We start from the raw sequence: 17,744 nt of genomic DNA, 5'->3' as shown, positions 1-17,744 counted from the left end.
TATACATTGCAATTAATCCTTAAACACATCATAAGCTCCTCGGCCGTTTCGATGAAGTCCAGCAGTCGTCTGGAAAACCTCCAAAAACAGCACTGGTGGAAAAAAAGAGAGGGGGGGGGGGGGGACACAAACTCGCCCCAGCACCACCACCCTGCCCCCCCCAAAAGAAAATCAGGAAGACAGATTCATGTCAAGGCTCATGAGTGTTTTACATCTCAGCGCACTGTAGAACAATGTGGCCTCTGTGTATACAAGCTGATCCCAGTCACCTACAGGGAGGCTGGTGGTGGTGGTGGTGGTGGTGGGGGGGGGGCCACCAGAGGAGATAGATGCTGTGAGGTTTATTTGAATTCGTCTCCTATTTACTCTGCCCGGCCGCTCACCCACGCTCACTATCACAGTGTTGTCATTATCTCTGCATCAGCGTGGTGCGGCCGCCCCAGCGAGACGTCAGTCAACAACGGTACCGCGGGTTCGAGCCCCTCCACCCGCTCGGGGTGACTGACCCAGATCTGGGCCTGTCAGTCTCCGCTTGGGTTTTACGGCTCCCTGCGTTTTCTCTCGTGGCCTCTCTCTCCTCCCGATGACGGAGCAGATAAGCATGTTGCATACCGGATCACTGAGCTATGACAAAAAAGGTTCTGCTCAATAAGCCAGATGTAAATAATTGGTGAAAGCAATATCGGGCCGAGCGTCGCGGACAGCCGCGTGATGTTTTGCTTGGCTGCGAGCGCGGTGGCTCGGTTACACTCGGGTCCTGAAATGCCTTTTTAAATGTTTTGTTCGGACTGAGTGTTATTTAAAGACGGCGCACGGAGAGAACACTGAATATGGAATACCTTCAGATCTGGGAAAAAGAGGAAATCTGAGCTGGAAGGTGGCTATTTTTAAAAATAACCAATGCTTACATGCATTTCAAGAAGCTTTCAGACCTGCTCTCAATTCCTTAGAACATTATCTGGAGGGGCAGCATGTGAGAAATGTCTGAGTCAGTGGCTGCAGATATTTTCAGGAGCTGGGAAACGTCACAGGAACCAAATGTAACATGCAACAGATGGCAACTGTGATATAAACAAAAATTCAAGAACAACAAAAATATATAATAATGAGAAAGAGACGTCACATAAAAGACGAGACTGACCTGAAATAACGCTTCTACAGCTGCATGTAAATAAATACTTTTTTTTTATTCTGTTATTGGCTTTTTACAGGTACAAAGCATACAGCATGTTATAGTTTTATCAAAAGTGGAAAATACTGATGTTACATACGTAACAAATGTAAAAAATAAGTCTTCAATCTTACTTTCCCCGAAAGCAAGGACATACATTTCAGCATATGAAAATATCCATAAAAACACAGCTTAAGTAATTTAAGTTAATAAACAGTACAAAAATGTAGAAACCATACAAATGTCAAAATAATGGACGAAGACACCAACAAATGACTCCATGATTTCTCATGAATTAAAAAAATGTACACAAGTTCATAGTGTTTTTTAGTCGGGGTCATGTTTATACGATCATCATCATCATCATCATCAACATCATCATCATCATCATCATCATCATCATCATCGTCGTCATTACTTGGCTTTGTCAGAAAATGCTAATCTGTGACAGACAGCTCTCTACCTGCCCCCCCCCCCCCACCCAGAAACAAACAACGTCTTCTTCTACTCGACTCATGACGTAAACACAAAAGAGGAAGCTCCCCCCCCATCCCCCCCCCCCCCTGTACTGAAATCCTCAAATGTCTGTAAGGCAGGAGACTTCATCAAACCCTCCGTCTTGGAGCGTTTAGCCAGTCGTCTGAGGGGAAACACACCAGGGCAGAGACGGTCCAATCAGAATGTAGGTGCAGATACACAAGTTGCTTTCAAAACTGGGAGGGGGGGGGGGGGGGGGGCACGTCCTGTCGGTAACAGGTGCAGTCAGATCAAATACACACATGCTTCGTATTTAATTGAAAATTGAACCCCTTTAAAACACAGACACCGGGAGTTTGTCTGTGAGTGTTAATGTTACCCCCCCCCCCCCCAGCCAATCGCCCAGCTGTGGATGTTAGAGGAGGTTCTTGGAGAGAAGAGGCCGTATTGGTAACGCAGAACAGAAATGTTCGATCAAGATAACGTCTGCAGTCGCTAAATTGGATTCAGACGTGGGGATTTAGATTTTCGGAGCCGAGCGGCGTCAATGGATCCGTTGTAACGAGGCCTCGGAGATGAATGAACGGTTGTACAGTCGAGTTTGGACCGAGAAGAGACTGGTAAACTATTCCAAGGTGGACAACGACAAATTCTGTCGTGTTACAGGTGCTGTTTTTCTGCCTTACTGCATTGAAAGTCGTCTTATTATTCTTGAATAATGTAAAAAACAAAAAAAAACATGGAGTCCAATGCTCTCTTGAAATGTACAGTCTTCCTTTTTTCTTGTTTTTTTTTTCAAATGGAGAATGTCACCATATTGTACATCATAATAAATAGTCTCATACATATTGCTCAGCTTCTCCTTCGTTTAAAATGGTCACTGAACCGTCACCACTGTTCATTTCAATGTCTTTCGCCGCCGCGTTCTCGGGAAGCAAAGCTAAGTCCTTGAACACGTCAACATAATGTCCGAAGCCGGGGCCCCAGTTCAACAGATTGTCCCAGTTGAAGCCCCCAGCTGGCTGGCCCAGTTTGTGGGGCAGGGTGTAGTGCTGCTCGCCAGGGGGCATCTGGGAAACACCCGGCCCCCCCTCCGCCCTCCGACTCGAGTAACGCCGCTGCTTCAGCCTCCCGCCGTAGTCCTCGTCGTCGGCGTCTGACTCGTTGACTTGTGAGAGCTTGGGGACGCGGGAGCTGTAGGAAACCGGTTTCTCCCGGTCGTACTCCATCTCCGAGCAGGTGAAGGAGTCGTGAGAGTCACTTTCTGAAGAGGACTCCGGGGCCGGGATGCCGTCGGCGGGGTTGCGGACCCTGGACAGCGGCCGGCGGCAGTCCTCCTCCGAGCTGGAGCGCCCGTGGTCGGCGCTGCAGATGCTGGGGTTGCGTGGACGTGGAGTATTCAGACGCTCCACCTCCTCGATGGACAGCCCCACGGGCGGCCCCGTCTCCAGGGGGATCTGCTCTATCGGCTGCTTCAGCCGGCTGCCCGGCCTGGACGTGTGGCCGTGACTGGCCATCGTCTGTGGACTCTTGCTGCGCCTCCCCAGCCGGGTGGCGTAGTTGAACATGGGCGGTGGCTGGCACATGTCGTTGTGCAGGTCCAGCGGGCTGCCGTCACGGCGAGCCAGGTTGAGTTCTCTGGTCGGCGTGTTGCGGTAAAAGGACGAGGGCTTGTTGAACGGGGCGGGGGAGTGTCTGGACAGAGGGTTGGGGGTGGGGCACGCTGAGTGGGAGTGGCTGAGCGGCGTGGACCTCAGTGCTTGCGTGTACTGCGGCTGGTAGTTGTAGCTGGTTGCTCCGAGCGGTAAGGGGGACTGCCTGGCGAAGCCCAGTGGGCTGTGTCTCTGGATGGAGAACTTGGGGGTGTGGCTACGGAACTGTTTGTAGTGCTGGATGATGTCAGCGTCGGATGGAGCGATGCTGCTGGCGTTGTCTATGTCGTAATGTTCGATATCCGCCTCGGGGCCGTTGCAGGGGGCGCAGGGGGCGCTGGGCACCGTCTCATTGTTGTGGGAAATGTCTGTTTCATCGTAGATCAGGTACGGGTTCTCCCTCTCTATGATGTCCGGTTTGGGGTTCCCTTCCGGCTGCTTCCGTACCGTCATGTCGTCTCCGTACGGCGGGATGTTATCTGGGTCGTCGAATGCTACGTTCTCACTCCCCTTCTTCTTTTTCTTCTTCTTCTTCTCCTTGGGCTTCTTCTCCTTGGGTTCCTTTGGCACTTTGGTCCTGTTGCGGCCCCGGCAGTGGTTGCACAGGATCAGGCTGAGGACCACCAAGGCAAGGACAGTGGCACAGCTGCCAACGATGGCGGGCACCGCCCAGATGGGGAGGACCATGGTCTCCGCCGTGGGGCTGGGGCTGCACACAAAGCCGCCATTGTTGGCTGTTTTGCAGACGGTACCCTGAGGACACTGGACACCCAGACAGGCCACCAAGGTCTCACAAGTCCTTCCTGTGTAGAACTCGGAGCAGGCGCAGGTGTAACCCGAGTGGGGATCTGGCACACAGCTGCCGTGGTTCTGGCAGGGATTAGAGGTGCAGTCGCCGGGCGGGACACACTGGTACGTGTACCACTGGTTCACGCACATCAGGCCATCCCAGCACGGACTGCTCTCACAAAGGTTGGGACCCCTGCAGCCGATCTTGACCGATGAGCTGGTCTTGGTCAAGGTCACCAGGCTGTGTTCTCCGGTGAACGGCAGGTTCTCCCTGTTGTACTTCACGTAGGCCAAGCAGCCATCGAAACCTGCGGATGAATGAGAGAGAGAACTGGGTCAAATAAATGAGAAACGAACAACAGTGGCCGGGGGGGGGAATCTTTCCCAATTGATGGCTTTTCAAAATTTCTGCCAAGGTTGGAACGCTTCCTTGAAAATAAGGAACTGGGAGTTATAATCAGGGCTAAAGGAATTTTGTTTAGACGGGTAATTGTTTCAAGCTTCGGATCAAAAAAAATAACAAGAGAAATTTCCTTGTAGGAAGCACCTCTGCAAAAAAAAATCATATTAAACAAAATGGGTCGCATTTATCAGTGGCCAATTTGAGAGGAGAAATATGATTTTCTTTTCTCAAACAGAGAATCTATCGTCAGCGCCATTATAGCTCGGAGACACACATCTGGGTTGAGTGAGCGTCTCTGTGTCTAATTCGATCCTTCGCTCTGTGTATTGCCTCACAGCGCTGCCTCACCGATGTAAATAGATTTTATTGAATTTATCCCAGTGCAGATTAAATCCATTCGTGTCTTTTCATTAGCTCTCGAAAAGTGAGTACACAAGAGCACAGGAGGGTTGAGCCGCAGACGCAGGGCCCGGTGGACGGGCAGCCGGCCACGGACCTGCGTGCTCAGGATCTGTTTGTTTTGAAACACGCCCGGGTCCTCGTGTAAACCAGGTCGAGAAATCCTTCAAATTGCTCATTTTTACCTTATTAGTCCAGAGTATCGGGTTCGACTCCCCCCTCCCCTCCCCCGCCTGAATCTCTGAAGCTTACTGTGCTTTATGACCTCCCTGTGGAAACCGTCTCCTGCACCTTCTGCAAACTGTTCTCAACTCACATTTCAGGACATCTCGTCTGTGATTTAGCTCTAAACTATGACGAGAGCCGGTGGAAAAGAGACGAGTGAAGAAAGTCCTCAAAGGCAGCGGCTCCGAGACGAGGCCAAATCAAACGAACTCGCTGGTTTGTGGGCGTAGATGATTCTCTGATGAAGAAACATTTACTCAACTGCTGTAAATCCGAAGCAGGTAAATCTCAGCAGTGTCAAACAGACACGGAGTTCCAGCCGGTTTAATGGAGTCGTGTTGGACGGACACCAAACAGGGTCAGCGGTTTAAGCTGCAGACTATTAATTCGTTTTGGTGGAAGGAGTGTAAAAGAAAAAGGGGGTTGTAGAGGATTTATAAGGGCTCACAGGATCCTGAGAGCTGTGTCTCACATGTGCACTGTATGTGAGCGTGCAGGGGAGGTTTCCATAACATGTGAAAACCGCTGCGTCGGTAATTTACAGCGGGTGAAGAGTGGGTGAGTTTCTTGGTCGGATGCCAGTTTTTGAGAGATTCAGCATGTGTGTTTGACACGGCACGTAAATACACATGTTCGTCCACACATACAAACACGTGTGTAAATAAAGTGCACGTTCAACAAGGTTTTGGAGAGAGAGAAACTTTTTAACCCCTTGGACCTCTGGTGTTATTTTAATTAGTTTTACAGAACGTCTGCGTCACAACAAGGAAACTCATTGTGTGTTTATGTGGTTTTGGAATAATTGGAAAAGTTAGTTCCTGGCTGAGAAAATTTTATATGTCCACACAGATGACAAGTTTATGAAATGTTATGTTTTAGTGACTTTAAAACGCTGTGTGCTCAACATATCTGCATTAGTGTGGACAGGGTGTTAAATATGACAGATTTCTAGTTAGGGGTGAAAAACCTCAGAGACGACATTTAGATCATCATTAGACTCGTGTCTGATGAAAGCTGTGATAATGAAGTTCTTTATGGTTGCCTCAGTCAGCAGCTCCTTAAACCAAACACAACCCTCTCCCACCACATACGTTACATACTCCACATGACGCCAAGTGGATCGTTTGATCAAAGTTTGTAATTTCTTTGGACGGAGAAAATCTCTGTTGTGAAATCTTCGTGTCTGGAGCTGACGGGTATTAAAGGGGGGGGGGGGGGGGGGGGGGGTTTGCTCATAGGCACCTCAGTTGTGGTAATGAGGGAGTGGAAAACCAGTCTCTCACCTCCCCTGCCAAGACTCATCCTCCCAGTCTGCGATCAAACTGGCAATCTTCCAGTCCCAGGCGAGAAACTAACTTTTTTAACACTGGGTTGGAGACAGAAACAGCTTCCAGCCTCACCTGCTCCAGTTTTCTGCTGCGCAGGTCCGGGTGGGATCCCTCCCAGAGAGAAGGTCACGACCCCCAGACCTCCGAAGTCCTGCGTGGGATGCTGGATGACCCGGGGGTGGCCGTTGTCCACCTGCAGCACAGTGGTGGAGCCGTTCTTCACCAGCTGGAGCGTGTGCCACTGGCCGTCGGACAGCACCGCGTCGCCCACGGTCCGCTCCACCTTCCCACCGAGGCCGGCGTCTGAGATGTACTGGATGTTCCCGTTCCTCAGCTGCAGGAGAGAGAACAGAGGTGGAGGTTTGAGTGCAGTGGTCACCAGTCAGATGAAAAACATTATACTGGGTGAAAAACACAAGGAGAATGAGCAGGGCATCAGTTCTTCTGTGATATAACATGGAATCAGAAAGGATTTATTGCCAAGTAGGTTTACACCTACCCGGAATTTTCTTTGGTAAATAGATGCATACATTGAACATAAAACATAAAAACACAATAAGAACTTCACATAAGAAAGAAATAACTATATATAAAACAAAACAAAAATATATACAAGATATAAAAAGTTAAATAAAAAGTAAAATGCAAAACAGGAGAGAAATGTGGATGTGCAATATGCAATATACTGTTATGTGTGTTAATGTAACACAGAATTGAGGCGTGGGGGCGGGTTTATAGTTGAGATTGACAGCATCTATCTCTGCTAATACACATATCAGTCAGCAGATCAATGATGAACTGGGAAAATAAATAATAAATAATCTTCCTTGTGGAGCAAAATGCATTTTATCTGATCAGTGGATTATCTTGTCAGCGTCGGTGACAAGTGACGAGAGGAAACCTTCACTCGCTTTCCACAGAACCAAACACTGCTTCCTGAATCTGCTGCTGAGGTCAGAGATAGAAAAGAAAAATGCAGCTCGACGCTCGTAAATCTTTCCCCCCAGCGGCACACACAGCACTTAATCATGTTCTCACAACTTGTGTGTGTGTGTGTGTGTGTGTGTGTGTGTGTGTGCAGATCAGAAACTTGTTGACGACAAATTCACAGAAAAATTTAAACACCCACTGGAGGAGGAGCCTCTCCAGAAAAGGAAGCACGGATCTCCATCTTTAAAACAAATGAATCAGGCTCACTTTGACATTGGGAAACAAATTTGCGGTTTACACGTGTTTGATAATCTCCTGTGTGCACTCCCCACGCCGATGGAAAAGTAATCCCCATCCCCTCCCTTTCAAAGACCCCAAAAATCAGCAATGATAAGTAGCTTCCGGAAGACATGATTTAAAATGGGAAAAGCAGAAAGTCCCCCAAGCCAAAGAATACCGAGAGCGCTAAACCTGGAAAACCAATCACGGATGTTTATCTATTAAACATCTTGTTTTTTGTCTTCATATCTCAGTATATATAGTTCTCCCCCCTCAACATATGTACACATGCACGGTTTTGAAAGCACTTGGAACAGTCCCTCGTCTGGAGGATTCATGAAGCTGTGATGGTGAGTTGATGAGCACCAGAAGCTGCTCGGAGCTGGAAACCCCCAAATAATAAAAAATCTAAAAATCATAATAAGCGAGAATGTTTGATAGTGAAATGAAAACAAAAGTGGGAAGGGGTTGAAGGTGGTGGGGGGGGGGGGGAGAGGGAGGGGAGGGTCCTAAAAGGAAAATTAAAGAGGATGAATGAGACTGCAGGACTCTTTGGTCATCTGCCCAGGATCAGTCAGAGCGAGAAGGGGGGGGTGCAAGAGGAGAAGAAAGAGGAATGGGACGACTGGGAGGAGGATGAGATGCAGTTTGCTTATAGTGGGGGGGGGGACAATCTAAGTAGACAGCGTCCAGATATGCAGTCGTGTTTGTTCTCAATCCAATAATTACAACTTACATACTTATTCACAACGTCATCGTTCTTAAGACGTCTGACGGACGATTCGCTGAAATACACGGGAGGGTTCAGCGCAATGCATTATGGGAAATGCAGTTTTCCTCATCATGCTCATTCTTTTGAAGCAGATTACAGCTTAATTTCTTTTTACAGAGTTTTATTAACGAGCCTGCTTGACGTGCATTATCAAAGAAATGCATTTAGCTGCAGAACAGTCTGTCCCCACAAACAGGAATATTAAATCAAGTCCTGGCTTTTATTTTGAAATGTACCACATGTTCCTCTGTGCGCTCTCTCACCTTCACGGTGGTGTAGTTGCTGCTCTCCTGCACGTGCAGCAGCGTGCCGCTCTTGCCGCGCGTCCTGAACTTCACCTCCAGGCTGCTGGGCCCGGTCGGGTCCGGGGACGAGCCCTGCAGCGCCTGCCGGAGCAGGACGTCCCGCTTGGGGCCCGACTTCAGGGAGTAGTCCAGCCGGCCGGTGCCGTCCAGCGACAGGGCGGTGTCGGCCGACATGTCTGCAGGAGAAAGAGAGAGAGTCTCCTCAATCCAGCTCTGACTCAAGTTTTCAGAAGGCAACTTTAGAAAAATGTAAGAATATTAAAACTTTCCACTCTGCTGCTGCTGCCCAAATGACTTCCCTCTAATCTGACTGCCATAACCTCAAATGGGTTTTAACATTCTCACTAAAGATCTGTTTATAGCTGAGACATGCAGGTCAAATCCCCGGAGCGGCCTGTGTGCCCTTGAGCAAGAACATGAATGTACATCAAATACCATCAGCCTGATAGTAAACATAGAATAATCCACAGTGGGTTGTTGTAGAAGTTCCCAGATCGCCTCAGTAATGATCTTGTTAGTTTCTAGAAGTAATGTCAGGATATTGATTAATGGTAATAATTTACTCTTGAACCTTAGAAACATTGAATCTCATCAATTATTTAAACTTTGGCAGCAAATGTTTCCTGCCTCAGTTTCATAATGACCCAAAACTATATTATAACACTTATTTACAATCCACGCAGTCAGACCTCATAGTTTCAACTGCAGTTGTGCAAGTACCCACAAGTGTTATGCCATAAGTTTTCTCTCTCACTTGAGAACTTGTGTTTCACTTTTTATTACCTGTCAATCGACATCTGTGGCACGTGAGAGAGATGTTAGTGTGTGTGTGCACGTGCGACAGATGGCATCACTGCTGATTGAATTAATTTGGTGGGAAACGCTGCAGCATCTAAAAACGTGTAACTTCTCTCGTGTGTGTATATATTTAAAAACACAAAAGCTTTACAATAAAGCCCGGACTGCAGCAGTGTGGCCTGCATTAAGCTGCATGGTGCAGTTTGATGATTCACAGGGAAGCATCATAAATAATCATGATTCTTAAATAAGTGCCACCTCAGCATCACGAAGGCGCTCGTGCTTACATTTCTCACAGAATTTGCCGGTGAATCCGTCCACACACTGGCACTGCTGCCAGGACCAGTGGTCCAAGCAGGTTCCACCGTGTCGGCAGGGGCTGGCGGTGCAGGCTCCTTCCAGTCTCGGACATCTAACGACACACAAAGTGACAATCAGACAGTCGGTTTGACACACAAGTCAGCCGCACACAGTCGGCAGCCAGGGGGGGTCCGCCGAGAAAAGAAGCGGGGGCAGATGAGCTGTGATTTCTCTCCCTATACAACAAATCCCCCATAAAGAACCCTAGAGAATTAGCATATTAAAAGATCTGTCCGAGCCTCACTATTCACCAGCAGGACAGAGAAGTACACAAAAACAAAATCTCTGCATTTCTGCGATTGGTTTCCCTCGTCAAAAATCTGCCATTTGTATTAAAAAACATCTTTTTCAGAACTCTGGAGAGGGTTTGAGAGCGTGAACAGATGTCCCACAGCGAGAGAGGACGAGGTTAGAGAAGACGGACAGATGAGGCCGGGGGGGGAGGGCGGGTGAAAGGAGGGCAGAGGAGGGGCGGGGCCGGGGGGGGGGGGGGGGTGCCGACCTGTCAAGGATGCCACGCGATGCCAGCGCCTGACTGGGCTCCAGCGGCCGGCCGTTCACGGCGAACTCCATGATGCAGCCGACAAAGTCGTGGGTGGCGATCTGACCGCGCCGATGAAGGACGGGTTCTATTGACCTGACGCCTCCCACCGAGAGTCTGTTGGGCTGCACGTCCAGGATCCTACACACACACACACAGACACACACACACACAGAGGAACAGAAGCACACAAAGACTTGAACAGAGGGACAAAAGTACATGGACAGAAATCCACATGCTGCACATGCAGGTATTCAGAGCCACACACACACACACACACAGACACACACACACACACACACACACACACACACACACACACACACACACACACGTCTCCAACAGAACGACACTGCGGGTCAGTGAGTTTCACAATAACATGGTCCCAGGACATTTACTGAATAAACCCTCTGCAGACCTTTCTGGCCCTTTCCCGTCTGCTGGATCGATCTGTCTCACACACACACACACACACACACACACACACACACACACGCACATGCTCAAACACACAAAAACACATGCTCAGTCTCAGGTTCTCGCCCCACAAGGCCTGGCTCAGAGCAGGCTGTGCATTAAAGCTGTGACCATCCGGTAACTTTACGACACTTTACATCTCGTGTCGTATATTTGCAAACACACAACTTCATTTTGACTCTTTTTGTCAAATAATCAAAAGAATATGTGCAAGAATTCAATTTTGTGAACAATTTGTTTTCCTCCAGACACAATAAAGTCCACGAGCTCCTCCTCCAGGAATCTGCGTCTGATTTTGTGGTTTTCTTTATTCTATATATAGTGTCATACTTGAAATAACACTGTATTGAATAGATTCATTCCACCCTGCTGAAAGTCAAAGGAACATTTAAACCTCGGGGGAATATTTCGTTTTTACAAGCTTTTCTGGGGTTTAGAGCAGATTTCCGTCTCATTGGATGAGTCAAACTCAGTTGGAGGAACTTTCAGAAACCGGTTCCCAACCCGGGATAGAAAAAACAACACACTGTTTGGTTTTGAGCTGTCAAACGCAGTCGACATGCAACAGGTCAGAAGCAGACGCTGCTTCTCTCGAGGGACAAGAGGGTGGAACGTCTCTGCTTCTATGTTTTCTAACTAAAAACTACTTCTGATACTCTAGTGATTGTGTTGTTGATTCACTACACAAAGAGGATTGTTGTCGGTTCGTTGTGAAAAAGCAACAGCTGTGGGAAATTAGGGAAATATGTTCACAGCAGGTATCATAAAAAAACGATCAGCCCTGTATTATTTTCCATTATTTTGCAGGACATGGAAAATGTGAATTTTTTTATTTTTCCAGACCTTGGAAAAGAAACTGTCAACAGTCTATTTGTATAGTGTGTGTGTGTTTCAGTGTGTGTGTGTGTGTGTGTGATGTTCTTACCAGTCAGTGTGCACTGCCACGTTGCTCACAGCACAGTAGCCTGGTTCCTGGTCTTCACCACACAGGTCCACAGTCAGAGACGCAGCCTGCACGATGAGACAAACACACAAAGATACAGTTTGTTTGATTTTAAACAGATGTAAAGTTCCTGTATCTCCATCTATTGTGGTTTTGGGATAATTATTGATTATTGATTGATAGTAATCTCATTGGTTTGTGTCACTGTCAGTGAATGGAGTCATATAGGACATGTCCTCGTGCAGCTGCAGAAAAGAAACGTTTCTTCATGTCCACACGACAACCCAGCCCCAGACTCTGGAGTAGTGAAGATGCTAAAGGCGTAGACAAAGCACCACAGCTCCAAACTGCCCAGTGCTGCGTGTTACTGCCTAATACTGACGTCAGGAAACATGACAGGATCTAAAAAAATCATCAAAAGCCTATTGTTTGCAACATGATTGTCGTCTTAACAGAACTTCATTGTGTGCAGATCTGAAAACCTCTTCTCACGGACTGTGGACATAACTTTCTCTCCAGGGTTCTGGTTCCACCCAGTCATTCCTCACTGAGCGTTTGTGGAACTAAGTCATGTTCAATGGTTGGTGTGAGTTTCGTCCGCCCACGAGGCACGGAGGCCAATTATTTTTCATCATTCCCTCCCAGTGGTTGAGGGGCGAGTGGCATAAAAACGCCATAGATTACAGCAAACATTTCCTACTTCCCGTTAATGGCACTAAATCTTTTGCCCAGATGTGGGTCATTCTCATATTCCCTCCCTCCCTCTCTCCCTCCCTCCCTCCCTCCTCCCTCTCTCTCTCCCTTTGCCCTGAGAGCGAACGACCTTATGAGGAAGAAAAGAAATGAGCTGCGGAGGGAACTGTGCGGAGAAGTGTGTGAAAGTGTTGAAAAACCGGGTCGATCACGCTCCACCTCTCTCGGATGCTAAGTTAACATGGACCACACCGGCTCGGAGCTCATACACACCCACACACAGACACACACACACACACAGACTTTGTGTTAACGTGCATTCATGGTGTACAGCCTAACTAAAACCTTATCCCTAAAACTTTGACCATTACCAATTGATGCCTCACCACCAGTCGGACTGAAGTGTCATGCAGAGCTGAATTGCGGCCAGGACTCCCAGCATGAAGGGGGCGCTGGGGCTGGACTGGTTTTAGAAAGTCCAGGGACATTTTTCAAGTCCCAGTCTGTCCCCTGACTTTAACCACAACTCACATTTAACCGCTAACTTTAACCAGGATCTCAGAAATGATGATACGCCTTATTAGTACCGAGCTCTTGTCCTCATGAGGTCTCACAAGCAGGAAAGGATCCTACAGAGGCAACAACCACGAGTACACACCCTCCCTCTCTTTTGTCCGAGTCCGACACAAGGACACGCACTCAGACCCAAATCTGAATAAAACACACAAACCACACACAAACCACGCAATCACAACGAGACGAGCGAGAGACAACAGGACTCGTTCTCCTCCAACACATTCGTGACTCCAACTGAGGAGCCGTAAAGAACCGCATGAACATTCCATTAGAGTTTTGAGCTGTGATCAAAGTCCGTGCCGTCGTGCCTCTCGTACGCTGCCATTCACTGTCAAGTATTTCTCCAGAGAAAATAAAAACACTTAGAAAATGACTGTTTTGTGTTGTTTTTTAGTATTTGGAGAATTCTGAAGGGGAAATGTGACGGAAACGCCGGATCACTGTTTGCGTGGCCGTGACCGATGTGACGGAGCAGCCGTGGCATCGCCCTCAGTTGTGGTGAAGCCGCTGAGTCGCTGCTGGTAGGACGTTTATTTTCTGCTTGTTTCTAGGACAAATAATTCAGATGATCAGAAGCCGGGTGATTAGTCGCCGATGCTCGTGAGTTCCAGAAGAAGCTACATCTGCAAACCTCGTTCTCAGAATTAAAATCTGTTATGTGTTCTCGCTGAGCTGTTTCCTGGACGCTCCCAGCTGTGATCTCTTCATGTCACTGGGTCTCGCTATTTCTTATTTATACGACCTCGGCCTCCACACACACTCACTGCAGATGAATGGAATTTTAAGTTGTCCCCTGACATGCTAACCTTATTAATATGACTAAAGAACCAGGGAAGAAGCAGCCAACACCATGTCTGAGTCTTTCCACCTTAACGCTGCAGTAAACAAATGGACTCCAACAGCCAAGTTTGTGATGTCACCAACCTAAGAAACCAGGTCGGTGAGAAAATGAGGCCATGAGGGGAAAACAATGATGCAGAAAGACTCTGGCAGGATGAGAGGTTTGAACCCACAACCTTCTTGCTTGGAGACGACTGCACGACATGATAATATTTATTCCATTTCTACATTTTAACCTCTGATATCCAACAGGACTGAAAACTTCAGTGTGAATATCTCTTCTTCTTTTTATTTTTTTCGGGTGACAGCTTTTCTAGATGATTCTTGACAATATCAACATTTTCCAATCTGTGGTAATAGATTACTTTACACTCAGATGCATTTGTGTGACTCAACCCTGAGATCCTGGTGCTGGCAGTTTCCATTTCATTTACTGTCACAGACCAAATGATGCAGATGGTGAAGCTGATCACGCCGATCAGAACAGGATCCGTGAACCCTCTGCTCCCTCTGATTTCTTGGATCTCTCCCGATGAAACAGTGCATGACCGTGTCTTTCTGCTTTGGACTTTAACTCTTGACTCGGGAACGGGAACTGAGAACAGACTCTGGCCACTGGAATAACCCAAAGCACCTTCTACAAACACCGTGGATCAGGTCTCACTTACATGCAGACAGACTCAGGGGCTCTCCTCCTGATCTCTGCTCATTTCCATCCCGTCACTCTGCGCCATCTCAAAACGGATAATTTTAACGATTTTACCAGCTTCCTCTGAAAGTTCCCAGCACACGGGGAGAAATGACAGATTTGAAGTCCAGCAGGAGAGTTATTTCATAGAAGGTCTGACGGGGCCTGGTGGTTTTTTTCCACCTCTTTCCCTGCCACTGAGCAGCTGGCAGCGAGGAGCCTCTCATTCAGAGCTCAGGAGACAGAAACTCGACCTCCAGGGCCATTTGGGAATCCTCTTATTGTACTTCACAACGGGCAATGAAATATAATTACAAACCTTGAAAACCATAAACTGAGCTCCCCGTGGTTTGGGTTAGTTTAATTATCATCTGATGGGGAAAGAAAAAAAAGGATATAACGCCAAATTTGGATCCAGCTTTCTGGGATAAAATGCAGCTTTTGAATGTGAACACCTTCTCAGTCCACACCCTGTGGTTCCCCTCAGATTGTCCTCAGTGCTTATGCTCCTATAACCTTAAAAGTTACTGAGCCACTCAGTGAAGACTTCTGCAACGATGCATGATGAAAAACACTTAACATATGAGCTAATTCCTGCAATAAAAACAGGCGTTCTTACCATCCCAGCCCTCCTGGCGATGACCGTGTGGAACTGCCCATCTGCGACTTTGATCATGGTCATGAGTTTATAGGTTCCGCTCCCGAGGTTGAAGGAGAAGCGCATCCGTCCCTCGAAGATCTCCAGCGCCAGGAACTCCGCCTTGTCTCCGGTCTGGTTATCGTGGTTGTACATGAGCAGCGCGTTGCTCTGCAGGGTTGCAAACTTAATATATATGTAGTTATTGTTGGGATCCAGGGACGGAAACTCCATGTAGGAGAGCTCCTCGAAGCCGTAGCTGTTCAGCTCACAGTGCTTTCCGAAAACCCCTGAGGATGAAAACAGAGCGACGGAGGAATCAGAGGAAGCCAATGAATGATTCACGGTGCTGCAACGATAAAAATATCTGCCGATAAACTGGAGTCTCTACTGAGCAACATTATATGTTCTGTAATTAGATGTAAGAAAGCAGATATCAAGGCTTTGTCATCTCTGAAAAAAGTTTAAAACTTCTCATTAAAGACAGAAACAATACAAAGCATGAAATATGGAGACACTAAATGAAAAGTGCACATTTGCTCATGAAATCATGGGGTAATGTTCTTTTCTTTAGGGAGGGTTCACATGTGAAAATGTTCAATTTTGCACAGCTCACTAATTCCCTACGAAAGTTTCCGACCATTACTTACCGAACGCACAGTGACAGTAATATCCATCCACCCGATTCTGACAGGACCCACCATTAAAACATGGGTTACACTCACAGTGATTGATGATGGAGTCACACGTTTTGCCTGAATTCACAGAACAACACAAAATTAAAATGGATGGGGTGGCAGACAACACAGACAAAAGCCCCGAGGGGAACACAGTTCACTTGCAGGGTTTTCATCACCTCACAGCTGCAAAAAAAACAACACAACTGTGCTCGTACAAATTATTTCATCTAGTTTTGAGCCTTTAAGTCTTAGTGTAGCTCAAACAACACAAGCTGAAGGTGAAGTTTCACCTGATTTAGTGCAATTTCACTTTTTCTAAACACTTCTTGAAATCAGAGAAGCTATTTTGGAACGTTTTGGATCACTCGGTCAGACGATGACATCAGTTGATCCAGAGCAACATCTTGAAACTCTCAGAGGGAAGTGATCTCACTCAATTGGCAAAATCTTCCAACTAAGAATAATCAGATTTAAAGTCATTGCAAAATCAAATTACGTTTAGGAAAAGGTTGTTGTTTTTTTTGCAGTGCAGAGGGAAAAACAGTAATGAATGTGGATTGTCATCAAATAATACAATGAATGAGTTTAACATGATAAGTGATAAAAAACACAAACAAAACAAGAGGCTGGGGTATGAAAATACATATTTCAGGCTTGGAACAAAGCAAAAAGACTTAAAGGAGAAATATTCTGCTCAGATTCAGGTTCATACATTAATTTGTGTTGTCACTTGAAAGTATTAATGGCTCTAATGTTCTTAAAACTATGCCAATACTGATCGTGACATCATGATGCCCCAGAAATCGTGTTTTCTCCCTTTACAGCAAACTTTGGGCTTTTTAACTTTGCAGAAACCTTTTAAAACGACACTGGAGAGAAGAAACAGCAGAGAAGAGAATATGTCTCCTTTCAAACGAACAAATACACATAAATCCAGAGACACGTTGCCTAATGGAGACGGATCGCGCTGCCGAAAAGCAGGCGGGGAAAACAGGAAGTTGAGAGTTCACAGTGAGGGCATGCAAACTACTGTAAGTCAATAGGTGCATTTCTTCAGGAGGGTCATTTATCTTGATGAAACCTCGAGGTTTACATAATAAAAAGGGACAGTAATGAGTTGACTTGAGGCAAATCTCCTGCTTTGAAAATGTCTTTCAGATGCTGCAGTCGGCAGCTGGACATCAGACAGGATCTAAATGACTCTTCGAAGTAACTCCACTTAAAATCCACTCCCCTTTTATCAGGAGTAATAACGCTGTGTGTTCATTACGTTTCCAAACTAAAAAGCCTGATTGGATCTTTTATAAAGCAGCTCATTTGTCTTACAAGTCAAAAACGGAGCCAAAAACGAAAAATCCTTGATTAACAAATCCTTCTGTGTACAGTTGGATTAGAAATGCATCTGTGTGTGGTCATAGCTGCATGCACACGAAGGCACAAAGAGTAATGTGATACTGGAGAACTTTGTGTGGAGTCTACACTCACGGCCTGACCGGGGTCAGCTCTGCATCATCGTTTTTATTAAAGCAAACATGACAGGCTGATATACATCACAGCAGATACCCCCCAACGAGTAATCCAAAAACAAAACTGTATCTGGCTTCCATGCTGTGGCTACAACACCTCCCGGAGACCATCAGAGGCAAATATTTTCCTTGGACCTAAAGCTCTGTCTGTGACTTCATTATAATGTGAGCGTCTCCATTGTTTCTCCTTTTTTCTTTCTGAGCCTAACATGAGCGAGTGTGGTCAGAAAATAAAACCCGAGTCCTGTGTGTGCA

At 46.8% G+C, this 17,744-nt stretch overlaps 1 protein-coding gene across 1 annotated transcript in view; it reads right to left on the bottom strand.

Moving 5' to 3' along the window:
• Positions 1 to 2,487: 2,487 nt before the first annotated feature.
• The window catches only part of LOC128445644 (protocadherin Fat 4), a 31,535-nt gene continuing 16,278 nt past the window's right edge, over positions 2,488 to 17,744 (bottom strand). The window contains exons 6-13 of the mRNA XM_053428386.1: positions 15,934 to 16,038; positions 15,266 to 15,573; positions 11,832 to 11,917; positions 10,391 to 10,570; positions 9,816 to 9,940; positions 8,689 to 8,906; positions 6,517 to 6,778; positions 2,488 to 4,397 (exon numbers count right to left, since the gene is read on the bottom strand). Coding sequence (XP_053284361.1) covers positions 2,488 to 4,397; positions 6,517 to 6,778; positions 8,689 to 8,906; positions 9,816 to 9,940; positions 10,391 to 10,570; positions 11,832 to 11,917; positions 15,266 to 15,573; positions 15,934 to 16,038 — 3,194 coding nt within the window. The remainder of the gene's footprint in view (positions 4,398 to 6,516; positions 6,779 to 8,688; positions 8,907 to 9,815; positions 9,941 to 10,390; positions 10,571 to 11,831; positions 11,918 to 15,265; positions 15,574 to 15,933; positions 16,039 to 17,744) is intronic.

This window comes from Pleuronectes platessa, chromosome 8 (assembly GCF_947347685.1).
Source record: "Pleuronectes platessa chromosome 8, fPlePla1.1, whole genome shotgun sequence".
Lineage (NCBI taxonomy): Eukaryota > Metazoa > Chordata > Actinopteri > Pleuronectiformes > Pleuronectidae > Pleuronectes > Pleuronectes platessa.
The sequence above is the reverse complement of the archived record's forward strand: the minus strand, read 5'-3'. Positions and strand labels throughout refer to the sequence as shown.